At 34.5% G+C, this 25,379-nt stretch overlaps 1 protein-coding gene across 13 annotated transcripts in view; it reads right to left on the bottom strand.

Moving 5' to 3' along the window:
* Positions 1–25,379, bottom strand: part of ADK (adenosine kinase) — a 506,333-nt gene that overhangs the window by 141,081 nt on the left and 339,873 nt on the right. For 11 of the 13 annotated variants that reach the window (XM_025434871.3, XM_049108811.1, XM_049108813.1 and 8 more), the window contains one exon: positions 20,348–20,518. The exons of the other annotated variants lie outside the window; for them this stretch is intronic. In XM_025434871.3, coding sequence (XP_025290656.1) covers positions 20,348–20,518 — 171 coding nt within the window. The remainder of the gene's footprint in view (positions 1–20,347; positions 20,519–25,379) is intronic. 13 annotated transcript variants of the gene reach the window in all.

Below are 25,379 nucleotides of genomic sequence, written 5' to 3'. Positions count from 1 at the left end.
GAGTGTCTCTACCACCCAGGCTGTGGTCTTGAAATAAACAAGTTTCTCAGTTTTCATTATTTCCACCTGTCATTTCAAATTCCGTGTATTTGTACTTTATCTCATTTTTTATGGATTAGACTATAAGATTCTATACTCTCTTATCCTAATTACAAAGCTAGTGCAAGTAATAATCTATTCAGTATTATACCCTTAATATATTATAATAAAGAATGTATCTAGTCCTTGTCCTAAAACTTTCTGACTGATACGATTGTCTTTCTTATGTGGTGACTCATTGTGGGTCCTTAGATAGCCTCAAGATTGGGTTGGAACTTTGGGTCTACCTATTCCCCCAAGATGGAGGAATAGAGATTGAGTTTAATCACCTGGCCAATGATATAATCAGTCATACCTATGTAATAAAACTGCAATAAAAATTCTGGACACAGGCTTAGTGAAGCTGTCTGGTGGGCAAATACACTGATGTGGTAGGAAGGTGATATGCCTTGAGTATAAGAGGAGAGGTCACAGAAACTCTGCATTCTAACATCCTTCCAGACCCCTCCCTATGCATGTCTGCTCTTGGCTGTTTCTGAATTGTATCTTTATATTAAAGCTGTGATTGTAAGTATAGTGCCTTCTTGGGTTCTGTGAGTCTAGATGAATTATTAAACCTGAGAAGGTTGTGGGAATCCCTGAACTTGTAGCCTAGTTGGTCAGAAGTGTAGGTGGCTCAACTTCAGCTGGAATCTTAAGTAGGGTCAGACTTATGGAGAATTAAGCTCTTAAACCTATATAATCTGACTAAACTTGGGTAGTTACTATCAGAATTGAATTGCAGCCTACCCTGTTGCGGTGGAAACAAAACTAAGGTAAAAAGTAATGATCAAGTAAAAGCAAAGTACACAAGCAAGCATACGTTGTCCATGTTGTTACCCAGTACTAGTGCCCAGAGAGCAAGAAAGATATATGCGTTTTTAAACAAAAAATTGATAGGGCTCAGTACTTTTCAGTTTTACTTTCTACATATCTATAAAACATTTCTTAACACGGTTCCAAGAGTAATGAATTTTAGAGTTGTCATTCAAATTCAAGAGCCAACTTAATAGCTCATGTAATGTACAATGCTCTATTTTATTTATTTTTTTTATAAAGATTTTATTTATTTATTCATGAGAGACACAGAGAGAGACAGAGGCAGAGAAACAGGAAGAGGGAGGAGTAGGCTCCATGCAGGGAGCCGTGTGGGACTCGATCCTGGGTCTCCAGGATTACACCCTGGGCTGAAGGCAGCACTAAACCACTGAGCCACCCAGGCTGCCCCAATGTTCTATTTTATGAAGGGAAAAGAAAAGTATAAGTTAGTAGTGAAGAGGAAATTCAAAGTTAATTCATTACAGGTTAATTTTAATTTTGCATTACTATGTTACATAGAATATATAAAATTGTCAAAGCAAGGGTCAATATTTTTTTCTAAAAAATATTTTAAATGTTGTCAAATATAAAGTAGTTATAAAATTTAGTTTGGTAGATTCAGATTTAAGATGGAATCTTAAATCTTAGATCTTTCTAAGATCAAAAGTAGTGATTAAATATGAGCATAAATATTTGTAAAGATAATTATTTTCGATAATTTGCAAAGATTCAAATTCTCCATACAAAGGAAAAAATTTATACACTCACTTATCTAATATTTAATAAATATATATATATTAGGGAGTGGGACTAATGAAGAATGAAAGTGTGCTGAAGGAACACATCCTAGTATAAAAGAAAACCCATTAAGATGTCATTACTGGGATGGCTGGGTGGCTCAGGGATTGAGTGCCTGCCTTTGGCTCAGGGCGTAATCCCAGAGTTCTGGGATTGAGTCCCACATCGGGCTTCCTGCATGGAGCCTGCTTCTCCCTCTGCCTGTGTCTCTGCCTCTCTCTCTCTGTGTGTCTCTCATGAATAAATAAATAAAATCTTAAAAAAGAAGATGTCATTACTAAACAAACTCATTATTATAACGACACAAAATATTACAGAATCACATTTTAAAAAAGAAACTAGATGAGTAATGGTGGAGGGGGTAGGAGAAGGTGGGGGAGAAGATGTGAAGGAGGTAATATATGAACTGAGGTTATTTTTTTAAAGATTTTACTTTGAAGTAATCTCTATACACAGAGCGGGGCTTGAACTCGCAATCCTAAGATCAAGAGTCCCATGTTCTACTGATTTAGCCAGCCAGGCACTCCAATATATGAACTGAATTTTAATGGATAAGTACAAGTTTACCAGATAGAATTGGAGAGGAGTGAGGATAAAGACTGAGAGAGTGGGTTATGAAAGGACACAAAGCCAAAAGTGACTACAGTGCCTTCTGGAAAATAGTTAATGTAGTACAGGAAAAAGAGGAGCTTGTGGGATACAAGTTAAGACATAAAGATAAAAATAAAGGGCTATAAAATGAAACTAAAGAGTATATAATGGGGATTCATTCATATTCATCTAATGTTTTTAAACATTAGCAAAAATGAAATGAGTCTTTAAAGTCTATACTTTAAAGAAAGATCACTTTTTATTTCTTAAATTATTTTTATTGTGCTAAAATGAATTGGATGGTAGAGTTAAATCATGTTAGTCTTAATTCAGTTTAATTCTTACAGCACATAAAAAAATTTTTTTTTTAAGGAAGGTCTCTGCCCAACAGGGGACCTGAACTCATGACTAAGATCAAGGATAACATGCTCTACTGACTGAGCCAGCCAGGTGCCCCTTTTAAATAAGGCCAGTATTTAACCCTGTTAGTGAATGTCTTACAAACATTCGATAACCAAACATTAAAATAACTCCATTAGAAACAGGCATTCACACGCATTGTTGTTGAGAATGAAAACAGTTATAATTCTTTTGGAGAGCAATTTGGCAACATCTAACAAAATCACATATGCATGTACCTTTGACCCAATAGTCCCATTTGTAGGAATTTACCCTGAAAAAAAAACCCCTCTAAGATCATGAAAATATGAGTGCATAAAGTTATTCAATTAGATTGCTTTTAACTGTAAAATACTGGAAACAACCCAAATGCCCATAGACAAGAGACTGACTGAATACACTCTGGTATATTCAGAAAATGAGGCACAATGCAGCTATTAAAAAAAAGTGAGAGGGCAGCCCGGGTGGCTGAGCAGTTTAGTGCCGCCTTTGGCCTAGGGCATGATCCTGGAGACTTAGGATGGAGTCCCACGTCGGGCTCCCTGCATGGAGCCTGCTTCTCCCTCTGCCTGTGTCTCTGCCTCTCTCTCTCTCTCTCTCTCTCTCTGTCTGTCTCTCATGAATAAATAAATAAAAACTTAAAAAAAAAAGTGAGGAAAATCTCTCTGAGCTTTTATGGAATGATTTCCAAGATAAAATTCACAACAACAAATAAAAGCTAAATGCAAAGAGAACCTACAATGTACTGCATTTCATGTAACAAAGAAGGGATATAAGAAAATATACATGTTTCTCCAATGTTATGCTAAAAGAAATACAAGAATGTGAGCCAGAAACTAATGAGATTATCTACAGGGCAGAGAGTAAGTGGGAAGACAAAGTAGGAAGAATGAGAGAAGGAAGAAAGAAGTAGATGAAAATGAGGTCCTGGGGAGTGACACTTTTAAGTAAGCTATTTGCACAGTTCTGGTGTTTAAAACCATGTAAATGTTTCACACACTTGAAAAAAATTAAAATAATTCAGAATGTTGGGGAATCCTAATAGAATGCAAATAGTAACAAATGAACTTTATTGTAATTAAGTATCATAATCATCCTGAGGGATTAGGGGAAAAAAAGAACTAACCTAAGTAACCTAAAAAAAGTGTTTTGAGAATATAGTCTAAAGCTAAAGACAAAAAGAGCTATACACAAATAGTAAAGTCTAGTTCATAAGTCTCTTTTTCACAGCAAGTATTAATTATCTATTATTGCATGAGAAATTGCTCCAAACTTTAGTGGTTTAAACAAGAAACACTTATCTCATAGATTCTATGGATAAGAAAACCAGGGTTGGCTTAGCTAGGCACCTCTTAATCAAGGTCGTTCTAACAACCACAGCGTAGCCAGGGCTGCAGTCATCTCATGTTTAAGGGAACATGTGCTTCAAAGCTCATTCAGATGGCTGTTGGTAGCCCTCAAGTCCTCCCTGGCTACTGACTGGGGACTCTTTCTTGCTACATGAGACTTTAGGGTTACCCAAAACATGGAGGCTTGCTTTCTCAAGAGTAAGGCCTCTGAAAGTGAGAAAGAGTGAAAATGAGACAGAAGTCACAGTACTTTTGTAATGTAATTTTGGAAATGATCTATTATCACTTTTGCCACAGTCTATTTGTTAGAAGTCACTCTATCTAGCCCCACAGGCACAGAGAGGAGACTACATAAGATCATGAATACTAGGAGGAAGGGAGCAATGGGGGACATTTTATAGGTTGCTTATCACAGTCTGTTTTCTAGTCCACAATTCATGCCCCTCCTATATACAAAATATGCTCACTTTCTCCCGAGGGTGCTTTTGCAATTCTGAAACTACCTTATATATACTTTAGATGTGAGCAAATAAGTCATTAAACTGTAGATGATGAAAGCCAGGTTTCTTACTGCTGAAGAAAAGAAATAGGAATAAGGAAGGAAGGAAAGTTACCTTTAACCCCGTAGTGTTGGACTGCAATCGGAAGAATCATTATGGTGTCATGTTTTTTAATATAAATAGAGATACAGATAGGCAGATATAGATGTGTATATTCATAAATAAACATTTCTTAGTTCTGTTTGCTGAGAGGACCCAGAAGTAAGACAACCAACCAGCAGCACTGAGCACATCTAGTTCCCAGCTCTTGGTGTCTAAATGTTAGTTTCTAATAAATCAGTCTCCAGGACTCTATAGAGAAATGGATGATTCCAGGGCTGAGACAAAGAAAAGATAAGATGAATGGGGAATGACTCATGGTACCAGAAAGTATAGTGCTCAAAAGTTAATGAGGGAACATCAAAAGAACAGATGAGCCAACACGAAGAAGCACCCAATGGCCAAAATCAGGATATTTGGAGAAACAACACAATGACTGCAATGGTTCATAACCCATAGAATAAAATAAACATCCATAAATTATACTGAAGTAAAAAAAATAAGTTAAGAAATTAATAACTGGGGGAGAAGGTGCAGCACAGAAAAATCACCTTACATAAAAAAAAATAATCATTTGGCAAAGACCACAAAATTTATTGGAGGCAAGAATCATCAAATAGATGTTAAAAGTCGTGGGTAAAATATGACAAAAGAACAAAATATTTATGTAATCCCCTTTATTTTCCCACAGGATATTTATATAATTAAATTACCAAAGGAGGGGCACCTGGGTGGCTCAGCGGTTGAGCATCTGCCTTTGGCTCAGGGTGTAATCCTGGGGACCTGAGATTGAGTCCCAAATTGGGCTTCCCACAGGAAGCCTGCTTCTCCCTCTGCCTATGTCTCTGCCTCCAAGTGTCTCTCATGAATAAATAAAATCTTAAAAAAAAAATACAAAAGGAAAAATAATACTTTTAAAGTATATAAACTGGGTCAATATCTCTTTAACTAAGTAATCAAAATATGACCAATAATGAAAAGTGTTGAAATCTTAATATACAGTATGAAAAAACATTACAACAGCATTTCTGAGATATTCTTGCCAAAATGTCTTAATTAGAGGAAATATTAGTCAATCCTACATTGAAGGACATTCTATAAAATAACTGGCCAGTACTCTTCAAAAGTGTCAAGGTCATAAAAGACAAAGGAAAACCAAGGAATTGTTCCAGATTAAAGAGATGAAGAAAATATGAAAACTAAATGCAATATAGGATCCCAGGATAGGTCTGAATCAGAATAAGGACATTAGGAATTTTGCAAATGTGAACATTTTATACAACCACTGCAGAATCATCAAAGTTCAGAAGTGATTGTTGATAATATACTATTACTAATTTCAGAACCTATTTAAATTTTGCTAATTATCCTCTTAATGTCAAAGGTGGCACAGAAAAAATTCAAGCTGAGTCAAAAACACCAGATTTTCTGAATAAAGTCCAATGCTCCTTCCACTGTCATACAAATTTAAAATTTTAATATACAAGGATAAGTCAATTTCACTTAAAAATGAATTAAATAAGAACTTTAAATATTTACACATTAATTTTACATCATGGCATACTAGATAGTTATTAGTACAACAGTCACAAATTTGTAGTATAGTAACTGGAACAAATAAAAAGATTAATTGAAATACTGAGTAACGTGGTATTTATGGCATTAGATAAAATATGATTATCTCTAAAACAATTCAAGCTATTTAAAATTACTGGGCTTTTTACCAATAATGGATGGTGGTCTGGGAATGACTTAAAAACCTTCCTCTATAGAGAGGCAATATAGTTGGTAAAGGGATGGAGTGAAAAGGAGCAAGAAAGGAAGAGTATATAGGTGGGAATCAGAAGAGAAAAGGAGTTAAGTAGAAAGGAAGGGAGATGTAAATCACACAGTTACATAGCCTTTGGCTCTTTCTGAATCCTTCCTATAGCACATCTTTACAACATGCTATTGACATTAGGAGCCTCCCCTGTGTTACTCTGAATCTCATTTTTTCCCCCAGACCAGTAAAATATATCAGAAAGACCCTAAGGAGAAAGTTAAATCTAGGAACTAAATAGCAATCTTATAATGCCATAGTACTGTCTTAATTGAAATTTCATTATCCCCAGCAGAAAATATAAATATATGAGAATTTTATAAGAGCACCATAAGTTTTTATTTATTTTTTGAAGGGGTTATGTATCTTCTCCAAAAACAACTCTTGCCACCTTCCTTGACTGATCTTGTAACAACCTTAGATTTTTGTCTGTGTCAAAGGCTCCTCTTGCTGCTTGTAGCAAAGAAAGAGGAATGGAAAGATCTGTATGAACAGTCTAAGGAAGGTGACTTCTACTTTTCCTTGGAAGAAACAAGGCACTTCTGTATATGTAAAAGGGTAGCATTACCATTTTAGATACAGTCCTATTATGCACATTAATGATGGGAATACCTTGATACAAGTTATATATATATAAAAAAAAGGCCATCTCTTCTAGTGTCAGAATATGGATCTGGTGACAGGCTGGCTCTGAAAATGTTTGAAAATCATTTAATTAAGGACTTAGATTTGACAGAAAGAAGTAGAAATTAAAAAAAAAAAAAAGAATTCCCTTATAATAAAATATGCACAGGTGCCTGGGTGGCTCAGTGTTTGTGCATCTGCCTTTTGCTCAGGTTATGATCCTGGGGTTCTGGGATAGAGTCCCACATCAGGCTCCCCAAAGGGAGCCTTCCTCTCTCTCTGCCTATGTCTCTGCCTCTCTGTGCCTCTCATGAATAAATAAATAAAATCTTAAAAAAAAATGCATAGATTTGAAAGACAAAGAACTTCCAAAAATTAAAAATAATAACTTCACAAAGAACAGAAAGTTTTCTAACCAAAGAAATTATCTGAGTGAAGATGTATTCATGTATAGCACTTATCATATTTTGTATATTTTCACACATAATTTATAGATTTACACAAATTTCATATTGAAATCGCAAATATCTTCCATGTTACAGATGTACAAAAACTGACAAAAAATTTAGATAAGACAGAGCTTATCAAAGGTTAATGACAATTAAAAGCACTATTATTTTTTAAATTATTAACTTTCATCATTTAAAAAGAATAGATATTAGATTAAAATGGACTTAACAGTGTAAACAAGATATACCAATGAAATCCGCCCCCACCCGAAAGATAAACAGAGAAAAAAAGCCTAACCTATAACCATCTGGTTTGGTAAAAAGATTATAAGGGTTTACTAATAAGGAGACAGCCATTAGTCAGGTTTAGAAAACATGGGTTCGAATACCTAAAGCCAATTTTACATTTCTTTCAAAATGTCCTGATGCGTTCTTGCCAGTAGCATTCCTGTTTTTGGCTGCATTTCACTGTCCTAATGAGATCGAAGAGCTATTCAACAACAACACAATCACATCAACAAACTGTAGAATTATGTTCACTGTTTTGTGACTCATTCATTGATAAAACAGATTTTTTTAAAAAAAGGTTAAATCATCATTCAGGAAAGAGTAATTTTAGTTTCCCGGCCTATACGAGAGATTTTTAATATAGTGAATCCTCTGTAGGGTCAAGAGGTTTAAAATGGATTTCCCTGCAAGATAATGTACGATATAGGAATATTGCCAGCAAAAGGACTGATGAAACAGAGTAACATATAATCTTTATAAACAGAAATCATCTGTGAGATTCAAAATACTAGGTATAGGAGAGGGAGTTTTATCTAGAATGTTATCATTCTTAATCTGTCTGAAATAATTAAGCTGATTCTTCTGCCCAATTTTCAAGCGGTATTTAACTATTTAAAAAATCTTGAAGTGCATTGTATGGGTGATGTGACGTTTCACCATGGAATTAAGTGGTAATTCTTGACAAAGCAGTTATTATCATGAGATAATTGACCTTATTTGAGAGTTAAGCATCCTGAGGCAAAGTTGAGTGTACTTAATCCTGGCAGGTTAATTATCTAGTGATTATGGAGCCTTGAAAGGTATTACTCTGAAGAACCATTTGCAAAATGACACTATTAAAAAAAAAAAAACTTCTTAATTTAATAAAAATGAAAAACAAGAAAAATAATCAAGTTCTTAGTCATGTATTGCTAGATAATGACTACAAAGCAGCTTGCACTAGCAAGCATCAATAGATACAATTATCTGCGTATGGAAAGTTCTTTATTAAGCTGATTACATGTGATTCTACTAACAAATGTTTGTTGTTGAAGGGAAATATTTTAAACTTTGACAATGTCAGAAACAAATTAAAAATATGACATTTAAAGAAGTTATATACTAGTTTCAAAACTACCTTAAATTGTTAAATTCAAGTGTGCAGTTTAAGAGTATAAGATGCAATGTCAACAGGTCACTAAAAATTTTTGAGAAATTTGTTTCCATGCATTTCTGAATCTCAGTCAAAAGTAAACCATGCTAATCAAAATCACAAAGAGATGTTACATCCATTAGGATGGCTACTGTCAAAAAAAGGGGAAAGTTATAAATGTTAGTAAGGATATAGAGAAATTGAATACTGTGCTTTGCCAGTGGGAATAGAAATGGTGCAGCTGCTGTGAAAAACAATTTGGTGGTTCCTCAAAAAGTTAAACACAGAATTATTATCATACAATCTGGTAGTTCCACTTCTAGGTAAATACCTAAAAATCCTGAAAGCAGGTACTCAAACAGATACTTGTACAGCACTATTTATAGCAGCATTATTCACAAAAACCGAAAGGCAAAAATAAATGAATGTCTATTAACGGATAACTTAATAAAGACAAAATTCATGGATAAAGACATGTTACGTGGATAAACATTGAAAACATTAAGTTAAGTGAAATAAACCATATACAAACAGACAACTATTGTGTGTGATCCTACTTAAACCTAGAGGAGGCAAATTCATAGAGACAGACAATAGAATCGTGGTTATCAGGGATGTGGGGAGTTATTGTTAAATATGCAGAGTTTCTGCTTGGGATGATAAAAGGTTCTGGAAATGGATAGTGCTGTTGGTTGAACAACACTTTGGGTATATTTAATGCTACTGAATTGTACGCTTAAAAATGGTAAATTTTCTGTTGTGTGTTTTTTACTACAATGAAAGAAAAGAAAGGAAAAAAGTAAATTATATTACTTAATAATTATCCTTTGTTTTTATCACATTAATGCAGCAAGGTATTCCTGTGGACACTTCTACATTGCACCCGGATTTGCCTAACCAAATATTTTCAGATATTCCCTGGAGAAGAATATCCTTTTCTCTGGGCAAATCAGATTAAAGAAATAGGATTAAGAAATGGGGGATCCCTGGGTGGCGCTGTGGTTTAGGGCCTGCCTTTGGCCCAGGGCGCGATCCTGGAGATCCGGGATCGAATCCCACGTCGGGCTCCCGCTGCATGGAGCCTGCCTCTCCCTCTGCCTGTGTCTCTGCCTCTCTCTCTCTCTGTGTGCCTATCATAAATAAATAAAAAAATAAAAAAAAAAAAGAAATGGGAAAAATCTAACTCAAAAGGTACTACAGCATTTAACTACAGGTTAGCCTGTAAATACTAACCATGAAAAAAGAATATCTAAAATTAAATATGATAGGCATTTTATTTTAGATTTCAGAACAAGAACTTTGCTGACTTAGAATAAAACCAGTCAGTGTTACTAAATATTAGTATGTGTGAGAAAATGAATCCTTAGGTTTTAAAAAACATTTTAAGCTGTTAAGAGGAAATTTAAAGAATCCTGTAGTATTTCTGTACAAATCCCTCACTTTACACATGAAGATTTAAACGAATAGTAATTGACTAATAAATCAACAAGTTGATTAAAGTTATGCATTTTATTAATATATAAATATATATCATTTGCTAATATTTAAAGGAGGGTCAAAATTTTTGAGTGTCTGCTGATATTCTAGAATCTTTCTTATAGAACCAGATTCATGATTCATAGTTTATAATTTCCAGTTTCAGTTTTTTTAAGCAGAGTGAAAACTTGTAGACACTTATAAAGCTACTTCTGGGTGTAGATATTTATAAATTTTTGCTTCTTTTAATATTTTATAATTTTCATACCCATATCTAATTCAAGAGCAGTTTTTTTAAAGTAACTTCTCTTGGGGCAGCCTGGGTGGCTCAGCAGTTTAGTGCCGCCTTCAGCCCAGGGCCTGATCCTGGAGACTCGGGATCAAGTGCCTGCATGGGGCCTGCTTCTCCCTCTGCCTGTGTCTCTCTCCCTCTCTCTCTCTCCCTTTCTCTCTCATGAATAAATAAATAAAATCTAAAAAAAAAAATTTATCTTTATTGAATTTTGTACCCCAATTTCATTCATTAAACAAATCCTCATTCTATTTGTATTCACATTTTATCAGATTATATAACTGAATAATTAATGAAGACAAACTGCATTAAAAAGGTTTAGAAACAAATAAATAGACTCTTTGTAAATAAAGAACATTGTGGGAGGAGAAGTAAGGTGGTATACTAGAGAAGAGCCTAATATCCACGAGTTCTACCTCATTTACTTAGAACTTCTTGTTATGTTTAATCAAGGGAACGAGAAGTGCGTATTATCAAAGCAAGCTAGTTAAGTAAAACTTAATTAAGAGAGGAACAGGGGAACCCTGGGTGGCGCAGCGGTTTAACGCCTGCCTTTGGCCCAGGGCGCGATCCTGGAGACCCGGGATCGAATTCCACGTTGGACTCCCGGTGCGTGGAGCCTGCTTCTCCCTCTGCCTGCGTCTCTGCCTCTCTCTCTCTCTCTCTCTCTGTGACTATCATAAATAAATAAAAATTAAAAAAAAAAAAAAAGAGGAACAAGATCAACATTTGTAATAACACTTCCAATACCACCTAGAAAAAAGGAGTACTTTCTATGCATTAAAAACCAGCTACAGATTGTGTAGATTAAATGACAGCTTTTTTTTTTTTTTTTTAAAGATTTATTTATTTGGGAGAGAGAGAGTGTGAGTTCACCTGTGAGAACACAAATGGGGAGGGGAGAGAGGCAGAGGAAGAGGGAGAAGCAAACTCCTCACTGAGCAGGGCTCAATCCAGGTCCTTGGATTGTGACCTGAGCCAAAGGCAGACACTTAACTGACTGAGCCACCCAGGTGGCCCTAACTGATGGTTTTTGTGGAAAACATATGTAACTTTAAAGCATTACTCAATGGTGGGGTATGATAATCTTTAATAGTCTGTTAAGATTAAAACCCAGGACTATCAAAGAACTCCTCCTTTGGCTTGATAACACCACCGAAATATAAGGAAATCTATCATGGAAATAACAGAAATTTGATACATGGTTAACAAAAAATAAACTGGTACTTATTCATTTTAACATTGGTTCTTTGGAACTTTTTATCTGACTCTACATAATTTTTCCTATTTTTAAACTATTATCAATGGAATCACAGTATATATTTTTAAAAATTGCTTTATGAGATATAATTGTCATATACTAACCTGCACAAATTAAAAGTAGGTAGGTAAGTGTTGACACATGAATCAAGTCCTAAAACCATTATTAACATCAAGATAAGGAACACATCCATTATTTTCAATATTTTCCTAACATCTGTTTGTGATCATTGCCTCACAGTACATCTCTATCTCTAGGCAACCATGGATCTACTGTCACTATGGATTAGTTTCAATTTTCGAGAATTTAATTTAAATAGAATCATACAGTATACCTCTGTCTGGCATCTCTTCTTTCACTCAGCATATATATTCTAAGATTCAACCATGTAAGGTGCATGTAAAATAATTCACTTCTTTCATAGTTGAGTAGTATTCTACTGTATGGATATGTAATAATTTGTTCATCCAGTCACCAGTTGATTGACATTTTGGTTCCTTCCTGACATTGGGTATTACAAATAAAATTGCTAAAAAACAAAACAAAACAAAACAAAAAACCCCAAATAAAATTGCTATGAGGGGATCCCTGGGTGGCGCAGCGGTTTGGCGCCTGCCTTTGGCTCAGGGCGCGATCCTGGAAACCCGGGATCGAATCCCACGTCGGGCTCCTGGTGCATGGAGCCTGCTTCTCTCTCTGCCTGTGTCTCTGCCTCTCTCTCTCTCTCTCTCTCTCTCTCTGTGACTATCGTAAATAAATAAATAAAATTAAAAAAAATTGCTATGAGCATTTGTTTATGTTTCTATAGGAACATATGATTTCATTTCTCTTGGGTAAAATACCCAAAGGTGGACTATGGCAGGTGGATATTTAAGTTTCTAAGAAACTGGTAAACTTTTTCAAAGCAGTTGTAGTATTTACATTCTTGCCAGCTGTATATGACAATTCTAGCTCTATATTTTGCCAATATTTGGTATGGTCCCACTTTTTAATTTTGGACACTCGAATTGCAAGGACCTAAGTATGCTTTTTTGGATATGGATATTCAACTGCTACAGCATGATTTGTTAAAAAGACTATTCTCTGTGGAATGACCTCTGAAACTTTGTTGAAAAATCAATTATGGGTCTATTTATGTACTATCCCTCTGTTTCATGATCCATTTGTCTATCTTCAGGCCAATGCCACAATGTATTGATTGCTATAGCTTTATAGTAAGTCTTGAAACCATGTAATATAGGTCCTCTGATTTTGTTTTTTTTTAAAGTTGGCCTGGCTATTCTAGTCCAGGGCTTTTCCATATGAATTTTAGAATAAGTTTGTTGACTCCCACCAAAAAAACCTCCTGTGATTTTGATTAAATTATGTTGAGTTTTTACACCAATTTGAGAACTGATACTTAACAATAGTCTTAAAATCTACAAACGTGCTATTGATCTTCATTTAATTCTCTTTAAGTTTTTTCAACAATGTTTTGTAGTGTTTAGTATATACAAACTTTGCAGATCTTTTCTTGGATTTATCCCAAATATGTCATACATTTTTATGATATCAGAAACAACATTTTTATTTTTCATTTATTTTTTAAAGTTTTATTTAAGTATCTCTACACTACACGCAGGTTCGAACTGCCCAACCCTGAGATCAGGAGTAGCATGCTCCTCCAACAGAGCCAGCCAGGCGCCCTGGTTTCAGAAAAGTATGTTTTAATTAATGAATTTCTATTTATTTATTTCTCTTCTCAGAAGAGAAAATTCCAAGTAGACTTCTGCTGAGCATGGAGCCCTATGTGGGGCCCCACTGTAACCCTGAGATCATGATCTGAGCTGAAATCAAGAGTTGGATACTTAACTGACTGATCCACCCAGAAGCCCCAGAAATAGTATTTTTAATACCAATTTCTGAGTATTTGCTGTTAACATATAGAAATACAATTTGTTTTTGTATGTTTATCTTGTACCCCACAACCTTGCTAAACTCTTTTAGTTGTAAGTAGCTTTTTGCAGATTTTATAGAATTAAAAAAAAAAAACAATTACAGTGTTTGATAATAGAGATCATTTTACTTTTTCCTTTCTAATCTGTATGTTTTTTATGCCTTATTAGCATGGTACAATGTTGGATAGAAGTTTAGAGTTTTGTTCCTGATCTTATAAGGAATATATTCAGTCTTTCATCACCAAGTCTGATGTTAGTTGTACATTATTTGTGGATGTCCTTTGTTGGACTGAAGAAGTTTTCTTCTATTAATATTCTGAGGGCTTTTTATCAGGAATGGATGTTGGATTTCATCAATTGTTTTCTGTCTCTATTCAGATGATCATGTTTTCTTCTCAGTTTTACGAAGGTGGATCATATTAATTGATTTCTGTATTTCTGGTCATGATTATCCTTTCTATATATTGTTGGGTTTGATTTGCTGAAATTATCTTAATAATTTTTGCATCTATTTTTATGAGGGATATTGGTCTGTAGCTTTTAATTCTTTGATTTGGTACGATTTCTTCTTCAACAGTTTGAGATAGTTTGTATAGCACTGTTATTATTTCTTCCTTAAATTTGTGTTTGCAGCAATTTGGCACTAGGATTTTCTTTGTGGGAAAGGTTTTTAACTAAAAATTCAATTTCTTTAATAGATAACCTGAATAGCCCCATTTCTAGTTTTTCTTGAGTGTGCTTTGGTTACCGTATGCTTTTCAAGGAATTTGTCCATTACATACAGGTGGTTAAATTATATTGGAATAATACTGTTAGGAGAGGAACCGCAATATCTTCTACTCTAGTCTAATTTGCTGCATTAGTGTTCTGAGTACTCTATCTGGAGCCCCATGAATTATGGGGTTATTTACTCTGGCTCACAGAACAAGAATGATTACAGGTTCTACATGCACTCTGAGGATTATTCTCTCTAATCTTTTCAGGAGGTTCCCAACTTCACCAGTTTCCTGACAAATATGTACCGATTAGTTCTCGGCTGAAGACTTGGGTGGGACTCTGCAAATCTGTGTTCTCTATGTAGCTCTTTTCTCCCTGATACTCTGACTTGCAAACTCTAGCTGTCCAGCTGTTAGATTTCCCAAATTTTTAGTTCCATTTCCTCAATTCAAAAGAGACTGCCCAGAGGGTTCCCCACTTTGTGCTTTAGCCTGGAAATTCTCTCCAAGCACTAAGCTGAGGTAACCATAGGGATCACCTCATTCATTTCTTGTCTCACAAGGATCAATGTGAAGAGAGAACCTTGGTGGACAAGGTGTTTTCAAATTTTTAGTATTAAGGCTATCAGGAAAGTTTTAAAGTATCATTAGTAGTGTACAACTTCTGTAAAACGGAAGGTGGTATCAGGTAGAAAATAAGAGCCAAGTTTGTTTCTGCTAACTGTTGATATTTTGAAAATTTATAGTAAGGACAGATTTTTTAAAAGACCTTATTTATTTATTATTTTTATTTATTTATTTGAGAGAGAGAGAGTGTGTGTGTGGACCCTGGGATCATGACCTGAGCCAAAGGCAGATGCTTAGTCAACTGAACCATCCAGGTGACCCAATAAACACAAATTTGATTGTTGTTTTGGGGGTGAGGGGGAGAAAGATAAAACAATCCTTTATGTATTCCCCGAGGAAAATATTTTATATTTCATTGCATTTTAGAAATAAAATATCCCTTTTTTTCCTGGAGAGCTAAAGATAGTTTATTATTACTAAAGTATTCAAGGAGAACAATGAAAGATGAGATTAAAGAAATAAAACAATGCCACAACTGCTTTTTATAATCAAATATGGAATCATTTCCATTTATCCTTATTAAATTTTATCACTCAACTGATATTTCCAGTCTATTAAAGTTTTCCAAAGTCTCATTTTGACATTCAACTTACTTGATATTTGTTAAAGTATTGCATTATTTGCATTCTCTGCATTTGCATTATCTGCAAATACAGCTTTATCTGAATCATGGATAGCTGAGCAAAGCTTAGAGTAAATACTGAGGCATACCACTAGAAATCTATTTATTTTGAGATTGGTTCAATAAAATACCAAATATATCTAATTGCCCTGTATTCAATATTTATTATCCTATAATCCATATTATGACATGGTCTCAAATATACTATACATCTATTGTTTATTGGTCTGCCATAATAGATACTACATATCTACTGAAATGAATTTTAATGAATAGTAATTACACCAACAAAGTAAAAAGCTATCCTGACATGACTTATAGCTTGTAATTTTACAACTTCCTCTTCTAAGTAGGGAAAAACGATTCCCTCAATAATCTATACTATAGGGCAGTTCTGGTGGCTCAGCGGTTTAGTGCCGCCTTCAGCCCAGGGTGTGATCCTGGAGAACCAGGATCAAGTCCCATGTCGGGCTCCCTGCACGAAGCCTGCTTCTCCCTCTGCCTGTGTCTCTGCTCTCTCTCTCTCTCTCTGTGTCTCTCATGAATAAATAAATAAAATATTTAAAAAAATCCATACTATATATAGGTTACAATAGCATAATCACTCTCCTATTCTCTAAGTGCTAGTCTAACTTTACTGGTTTGTAGAATCAATCATATCAACACATAAGATAAAATTTTACCATTTTAGCCATGTTAAGTGTTCAAATGGAGTTACCTTAAATACATTCATAATGCTGTACAATCATCACCATTATCCATTTCCAGACCTTTTCGTTATCCCAAATAGAAGCTTTGTACCCACGAAACATAACTCAATTCCCCCTTTCCCATAATGCCTGGGCAACCACTATTCTACTGTCTTGTCTCTATGAATTTGACTATGCTAGGCACCTCATATTAAGTGGAGTCCTTAAAGGAAAATCCAGTAGTTGTGTATGGCTTGTTTCACTTAACATAATGTTTGCAAAATTCATTCATGTTGTATTATTCACCAGAGTTTCATTTCTTTTTAAGGCTGAATAATATTTCATTTTATGTATATACCAAATTTTATCTATTCATTTGGCGACTGGAAATAATGCTGCCATAAATAGTGGTGTACGAATATTAGAATTTCTGCTTTCAGGACTTTTGGGTATATGCCTATTAGGAGAACTGCTGGATCCTATGGTAATAATTCTACATTTAACATTTTGAGGAACCACCAAATTGTTTTCCGCAGCAGTACCATTTTACATTCCAATCAGCAATGCAAAAGTGTTCTGATTTCTCCACCTCCTTGGCAAATGTTTCTCCTCTCCATATTTTTGAAAATAACCATCCTAATGTGTATCAAGTGGTATCTCATTTTGGTTTTTAAATGCATTTCGCTAATGGTTAGTGATGGTGAACATCTTTTCATGTGCTTATTATCCATTTGTATATCTTCTTTGGAAAAATGTTTATTTAAAGTCCTCTGACAATTTATGAATTGGGTTGTTTTCTTGTTGAGATATATATTCTGGATGTTAATCCCTCACCAGACATTTCATTTGTAAATATTTCTTCTTATTCCAGGCTTTCATTTAATTATTTTTTTGAGTTTTATTTAAATTCCAGTTAGTTAACATACAGTATATTAGTTTCAGGTGTACATTATAAACATTCAACACTCATAGTGACCTCAAACAATGGATTTGGAAGCCTTCTTTCCTTTTCTATTTTTTGAAATAGTTTGAGAAGAATAGGTATTAACTTTTTAAAAAATATTTAGTAAAATACACTTGTGAAACTATTTGGCCCTGGACTTTTGTTTGTTGCGGGTTTCTTGATTATTGATTCAATTTTTTTTTTAAGATTTTATTTATTTATTCATGAGAGACAGAGAGAGAGAGAGAGAGGCAGAGACACAGGCAGAGGGAGGAGCAGGCTCCATGCAGGGAGCCTGATATGGAACTTGATCCCAGGACCCGAGATCATGCTCTAAGCTGAAGGCAGACACTCAACCGCTGAGCCACCGAGGTGTCCCTTGATTTAATTTCTTTGCTGGTTATGGGTCTGTTCAAGTTTTCTATTTCTCCCTGTTTCAGTTTTGGTAGTTTATATGTTTCTATGAATTTATCCATTTCTTTCAGGTTGTTCAATTTGTTGGCTTATAGTTTTTATCATATTCTAATTGTTTGTATTTCTGTGGTGTTGGCTATTATTTTTCCTCTATCATTTGTGATTTTATTTTTTGTGTCCTTTCTCTTTTCTCCTTTGATAAGTTTGGCTAAAGGTTTATCAATATTATTAATTTTTTCAAAGAACCAGCTCCTGATCTGTTCTATTTTTTTTTTTTTAGTTTCTATATAATTTATTTCTGCTCTAATTTTTATTATTTCCTTCCTTCTGCTGGCTTTAGGTTTTAGTTTCTTGATAGTGTCCTTTGATGCACAAAAGTTGTTAATTTTGATGAAGTCCAAATATTTTTTTCTTGTTCTTGCTGTGCATTTGGAAGTTTTTATTTATTTATTTATTTATTTTTAAAGTGAGGACCATTTTGATATCAGCATTTTCTGCAAACCTAATAATCCTGGGCATTTATTCTTTTCTATTCTTCCAAATCTATGCCAAACTTTTAGTGTTATTCTCTGGTTCTGTAAATGCTATCTTTTTTACATGTGTTTAACAAATGTTTTTTTTTTTTTTTTAATTCTGAGACAGATACAGCATACACACAGAAGTCAGGGGAGGGGTAGAGGGAGAGGGAGAGAGAGAATCTCCAGCAGACTTTGCACTGAGCAAGGAGTCCGACATGGGACTCTATTTTATAACCCTGACATCATGACCTGAGCTGAAACCAAGAGTTGGATGCTTAACCAACTGAGCCACGCACATGCCCCAAATGTGAGCTCTTATTAAACAATTTTCTGCATGCTCCAATGTTTTGTTTTTAAGGCTCCTCCCCATTGCTTTCTTAATTGTGGTCATTTGATATTATAAAGTCAGTATTCAACTTTTGATGGTATTTAATTCCCTCAAGTTTAATTCTAAAGGCTCATTCTTTGGAATGATAGTTATCTTTTAAAAAGTTTATGAATTTGTCTTCTAAAGTACAGAACATACATTTAACTATTGCCATTTGATCTTTCCTGACAACAAAGAACTGAGTTCAAATAGCAATTTCTCCCAAGGATTCTCACACCACCATACTGATGACCACTTCTTTCATGTTATTTTAAAAGGCCAGATTAGCACTTTTCCTAGTTATTTCCTTTTTCCTTCAGAAAATAAAACTAGAGATAAAGAAAATGTGAATTGTAGATTTTAATCAAATGAGACTTCTAGCAGATACTTAGGCCATTACCACTATTTCTTGCCATTATGTCAGTTTGTGAATCATCAAAAATGTAGCATTTAAATCCTTCAAAGTGTCTTTGAAGATATTCAGACCATATTATTTCTACAAATCACCAAGGTAATCTCATAAATTATGTCCAGGTCAAATTTATGTTATTCTATACAGACAACACAGTTATCTTATTTGGATACAAGATTAGTGAATATAATCAAACTATGTTATAGTTATAGACTTTGAGTCAAAATGGACTTCTGGGATAGCCAGTACAATATGTTCACTTTACACATAAGACCCTGAGATTCATGAAAGGTAAGTGATACTGCCCAGGTCACAAGAAGATATACTGAAGGTCTCTATTTTTTTTTTTTTTCTATTCCATGGATGTTTAAAGTCTATAGGTTAAACAGAGGCTATAAATACTATATGAGCAAAAAAAATTACTTTCCACTAATTTTGAATAAAAGAAAGTATAATCTTGGTAAAAAGAAAAAACGATGAAAGTTAAAAAAAAACTATTTTATCACTTTCAAATACAACATACAAATATAAGCAAAAATGATATTAATAACAAAATTCAATACAAATGATAATATATCAACATTTACTCACAATTTATTAAATGGACTCATACTTTTAATAAATATTTAAATTTATAAACATTCATTTTAGACCAAATGTCCCTTACCTGAATCCATGAGAATTGCAGAGGATAATATTATTTAACTGGTCAGAAAACAAATCAGTTGATGTGAAGGGATCAGGATAAGGGGAAAGGTTGACTGAAAGGGTTGACAGAAGTGATTTGATTGTGGTCATGGCTACATGTCATGTATGTGTTTGCAAAAGCTCACAGAAATGTACAGCAAAAAGTTAATTTTACTGTATGTAAATTATAAACCTCAATAATCCTTTAAAAGACCAATTTCTTACTATGAAAGAAAACTAGTGTATAGTGAATAAAATATTACAAATATTAAATTAGAGGGGTTTAAACTGAGGCAGTTTTGTTGTGTAATTTTCAATTATATTTTTTCAAGTATTTCTGTTTTTATTTCTAAACTTACACACAAACCAAAAAAATACCTCCCCCAACCCAAAAAAGCCCAGAAAAACATCAGGCACTTATTTTTTTAAAAAGCAACTCACCGTCTCATTTCCAAAAAGTATGTCAATATAAGGCATAACTTTCATCAATGATTCCTTGTAGAACTGACTAATAAATGGTGCAGACAAATTCAAAGTGAAAATTCTGTTGTTTTCAGAAGCATGGTTAGCCACTTTTAATACCGATTCTGGGGAAACTGTAAGAAAAAAGCCCTGGATAAAGAAAAGAGGAGGGGAAATTAAAAATGCCATCTCCACAGAGTCATTCTTGGTCAGAATAAAAGGCACCTATAAAAAATGCAAAAGTCTATGTATTATGAACTTTAAAATACAGGTATAAAATGCAAGGCAGAAAACAGCAGCATTTGATTAGAAGAAAAATCTATCATTTGAGTACAATATGCTTAATATGTGCCATTATGTCAGAGTATAATCCATTACTTATTTTATATTAGATTTCTATTATCAATACTGAAAGAATTCTGGGAATCCACAGAATAAAAAATATTTCAAAGGTCTCATTTGAGACAATGATTACATTTAAATTAGAGAAACCGTAAAGGCAGATTGGATCCTTTTAGCTTCTTATAAATAGTTTGGATTCTTGTAAGTAATATACTACTTATTAAAAACTGAAATTAGTTTAGAAATGAAGTTAGTTTACTAAGATCATTAGTCTGTTAGCTTATGAAACATCTAAGGTGAAGTTTTTAGGAAGATTCTGACTTGAGGGAATCCCTGGGTGGCTCAGCGATTTAGCGCCTGCCTTCGGCTCAGGGCATGCTCCTGGAGTCCCGGGATCAGGTCCCACGTCAGGCTCCCTGCATGGAGCCTGCTTCTCCCTCTGTCTGTGTCTCTGTCTGTCTCTCTCTTTGTGTCTCTCATGAATAAATAAATACAATCTTTAAAAAAAAATAGGGAAGATTCTGATTTGAAAATTTCAAATAATGAAAAAATAATAGAAAAATACTTTAATTATAACTTATCGAGTATCGAGCAGGGCTTCTTGCTCAGTGGAGAGTCTGCATCTCCCTGTCCCTCTGCTATTCCCCCTGCTTGTGCTCTCTCTCTTAAATAAACAAATAAAATCTTAAAAAAAAAAAAAGATTTGTACTTCCTAGATAAAAAACAGTGTAAGTGAGACACCTGGGTGGCTCAGTGGTTGAGCATCTGCCTTTGGCTAAGGTTGTAATGCTGGGGTCCTCACAGGGAGCCTGCTTCTCCCTCTGCCTATGTTCCTGCTTCTTTCTCTCTCTGTGTCTCTCATGAGTGCATAAATAAAATCTTAAAAAAAAAAGTGTAAGCAAAGACATGGATGCTTATATTGGAAATTGATTTGAATGGTGCATGAGTAAAGACTGACTACACAAAGGGCAACAGAGGATAAAGTAAAAAAGGCCAGTTAAGAACACAAAAGGCAGGGATGCCTGGGTGACTCAGCAGTTGAGTCTGCCTTCAGCTCAGGGTAAGACCCAGGATCCGAGATCAAGTCCCACATCAGGCTCCTTGCAGGGAGCCTGCTTCTCCCTTTGCCTCTCGCTCTCTCTGTCTCTCATGAATAAATAAATAAAAACTTGAAGAAACAACAACAACAACACAAAAGGCCTTGAGTGGCACATTAGGAGTCTCTCAGGCAGGGTGAGGATAGATGAAGGGTAATGAAGATTTCCTTGAAAGAAAGGACTAATAAGCTTGTGTGAAAATTGAAAGAATGTTAATCTGGACAGCAACAATTCATAACAGTCAAAAGCAGAAAAGAAAAACATAAAGAATCAGAGGAAGGGAACTGAGGACAGCAGAAATGATGACAGAGAAATCCAAAAGGGAAATTTTAAGAATATACTTAAAGGTACCCAATACTATCAATGGGTAGGAAAGAAAAGATGAGCGAAAGCCACCGGATTGGATGATTAAGGGGAAGTACTTATGGCATACAGATTTAATCTAATAGGATTAAATTTCTTTTAAAATTACAAAAAGGCTATTGGAATGTTCAACCATAACTGAGGGACTAACCACATCCATCATGTAAACTCTAAAAAGTTTAAAAAGAAAAAAGTATTTTTTCTATTACTTTCAAATTGAATATTAAGAGGATACTAAAAATTTAATTTTGAGGCAGGAGTCATGTACACTTGGATATGAAGGGGTTTATTGCCCTTATAAGCTCTGAGATATTAAGAAAGAATTTTATAGTATAATTGTTTCTTATTACTTTAAAGGATTGTTAATGAAATCCTAATAAGAATGTTTCCTTATTATAATAACATAATATTTTCTCATTATTTAAAAATCCCAATCCATTTATTCTTTAGCAATATTCAACCGTTCTAAAAGGTAACAAGTCTTAGTTGTAGGTAACATTATTTTTTAAATGTTTTCACCTTTCTTTTTTAATCGACTACCATGTCACTTGCAAACTATGAACATCCAAGCTGTTTCCTTTGCTATTTTTGTCACTTGGGGAATTAAAATGAACAGTTTATATAGCATCTTGTCTCCATAGTAATAAGTATGTACTTGCTTTTTAGTCTTTCATTTAATGAGGAGTGTTTAAACCCCTCACCCCCCCATTTCTCCCCAGACTGCTCCAGCATGAAATAAAAACCTCCCAGAGCTAGCCTTCTGCCAGCTGTGGATTAACCACAGACAGCCATAGAATGGCCTACACAAATAGTAACCTGGTCAAATAATTAGGCTTCTCACCAACTTCGGACTGAAAATTTGATCTGTGCTAAAATACATCTGATTGTAATTTAAGGTACTGAACAGTATGCCCCTGGAGTCTAAATCTGGCCTCATTCCAAATGTGTGTATGTGTGTTTTACTTTAAAATGCAACACAAGAGTATTGTGACGTGGACAATATAACTTCCATTTTGTTTTGTTAATTTTATAAAGAATATACAAAAAACTATCAGCTTTTAAACGAGGAAAATTCACAATTTAAACTAATCCCATTTTTGAATAGTCTCTTGTTTTACTTAAAGTAAATATTTTAGTATTTAAACAATTTAGGATTTGTGTTCTGTTCTAGTACAAAGACTTAAAATTGATGCCAACCATAATTTTTCTTCCTAGATTTATATCCTTTGCTAGGCCACACATTCTAGACTGTATTATCACTAAAAATGAAAACAGTGCCATTAGAAAATTTTTTTTCAAGTGTCAGGTTTACAATAAAAACAGGCCAATCGTTTATATGGCTCTAGTTTACAAAAGTATATAATCAAGAAATTTTGTAATTTCTAATTTGGGATTTCAATCTATACAACAGTTAATCCTATTACTCTTTGTCCCTATGAGCAACTGAAAGCAAAGCATATTCTAACACTTAAAAGATCTGATAATATTAATCAGTACTGAATGTGAGGCAAGATGATTTTATTCATTAAAATGGTAAACAAGGGATCCCCGGGTGGCTCAGAGGTTTAGCACCTGCTTTCGGCCCAGAGTGTGATCCTGGGGACCCGGGATCGAGTCCCACATCGGGCTTCCTGCATGGAGCCTGCTTCTCTCTCTGCCTGTGTCTCTGCCTCCTCTCTCTTGTCTCTCATGAAAAAATAAATACAATCTTAAAAAAAAAAGGTAAACAAAACAGAACAAAAAGGAGTAGGAGGGATGGGGAAAGACTAAGGCAGAGCCAAAGAACCATTTTAGCATAGCCACACTTGATGCTTAGAAACCTGTGTGTTTGAGATTGAACTGTGCAGGTCCACTTATGCACAGATTTTTTTTTTTTGATAAATACAATCAATACAGTCCTATAAATGTATTTTCTCTTCCTTATAAGTTTTTAAGTAACATTTTCTTTTCTCTAGCTTACTTTATTTATTGTAATTATGTATTTAATAGACTGTTTATGTTACGGGTAAGGCTTCTGGTCAATGATAGTTTACTACTAAGTAGTTAAGTTCTGGATGAGTCAAAAGTTATATGCACATTTTTGACTGTGCGAGGTGCTGGTACCCCTAACCCCTGCGTTCTTCAAGAATCAACTGTAAATAAATTTGTCATCCAATTACTCTGAGGATTTCTTGGTGTAGTTTAGATGCTACATAGGAGGATGTAAAATAATTAAATTCCTTAATATACTAAAAGATAAGGAAAGGAGGGATCCCTGGGTGGCACAGCAGTTTAGCGCTTGTGAGGGTGTGATCTGGGAGGTGTGATCTGGGAGACTCAGGTTCAAGTCCCACATCCGGCTCCCTGCATGGAGCCTGCTTCTCCCTCTGCCTGTGTCTCTGCCTCTCTCTCTGTGTCTTTCATGAATAAATAAATAAAATCTTAAAAATAAATAAATAATAAAAAAAATAAAAGTAAAAAAAAAAGATAAGGAAAGGAATTGTTCTTCTTGCTCTTTACCAGTGTGTATCTTAATTGAGGAAAATCATTTGGGCTTTTTTTTTTTTTAAGATTATTTATTTATTTACTCATAGAGACACAGAGAGAGAGAGAGAGGCAGAGGGAGAAGCAGGCTCCATGCAGAGAGCCTGACGTGGGACTCAATCCAGGGTCTCCAGGATCACATCCTAGGCTGCAGGCGGCGCTAAACTGCTGCACTCATTTGGGCTTTTTAATTGTCCTTACCTAAGAGCACAAATTCTTTTTATTATTTCCTTAACAATTATCTGAAGAATAGAGGTGTGTGTGTTTATGTGTGTGGGCGCACGTGTTCATGTGATTGTAAATTTTAGGGATTTGTACTCTTCGAAATATAAAAATATTGATTAAAAAGGAACTAAAGGGCAGTCCTGGTGGCGCAGTGGTTTAGCGCCGCCTGCAGCCTGGGGTGTGATCCTGGGGACCGGGGATCGAGTCCCATATCAGGCTTCCTGCATGGAGCCTGCTTCTCCCTCTGCCTGTGTCTTTGCCTCTCTCTGGCTCTCTCTGAATGAATAAATAAATAAATATTTAAATAAATAAATAAATAAATAGATAGATAGATAGATAAATAAATAAATAAATAAAAAAGGGACTAAAGCTACATAGAGTATCATGCCTTATAATTATCAAATGTAAGCACACAGTTATTGGGGGGAAAAGGACCTTTTATTTAAAAAAGTAATTAGAAT

The sequence above is a fragment of the Canis lupus genome, chromosome 4 (assembly GCF_003254725.2).
Source record: "Canis lupus dingo isolate Sandy chromosome 4, ASM325472v2, whole genome shotgun sequence".
Taxonomy (NCBI): domain Eukaryota; kingdom Metazoa; phylum Chordata; class Mammalia; order Carnivora; family Canidae; genus Canis; species Canis lupus.
This window is presented reverse-complemented; position numbering and strand designations above follow the sequence as displayed.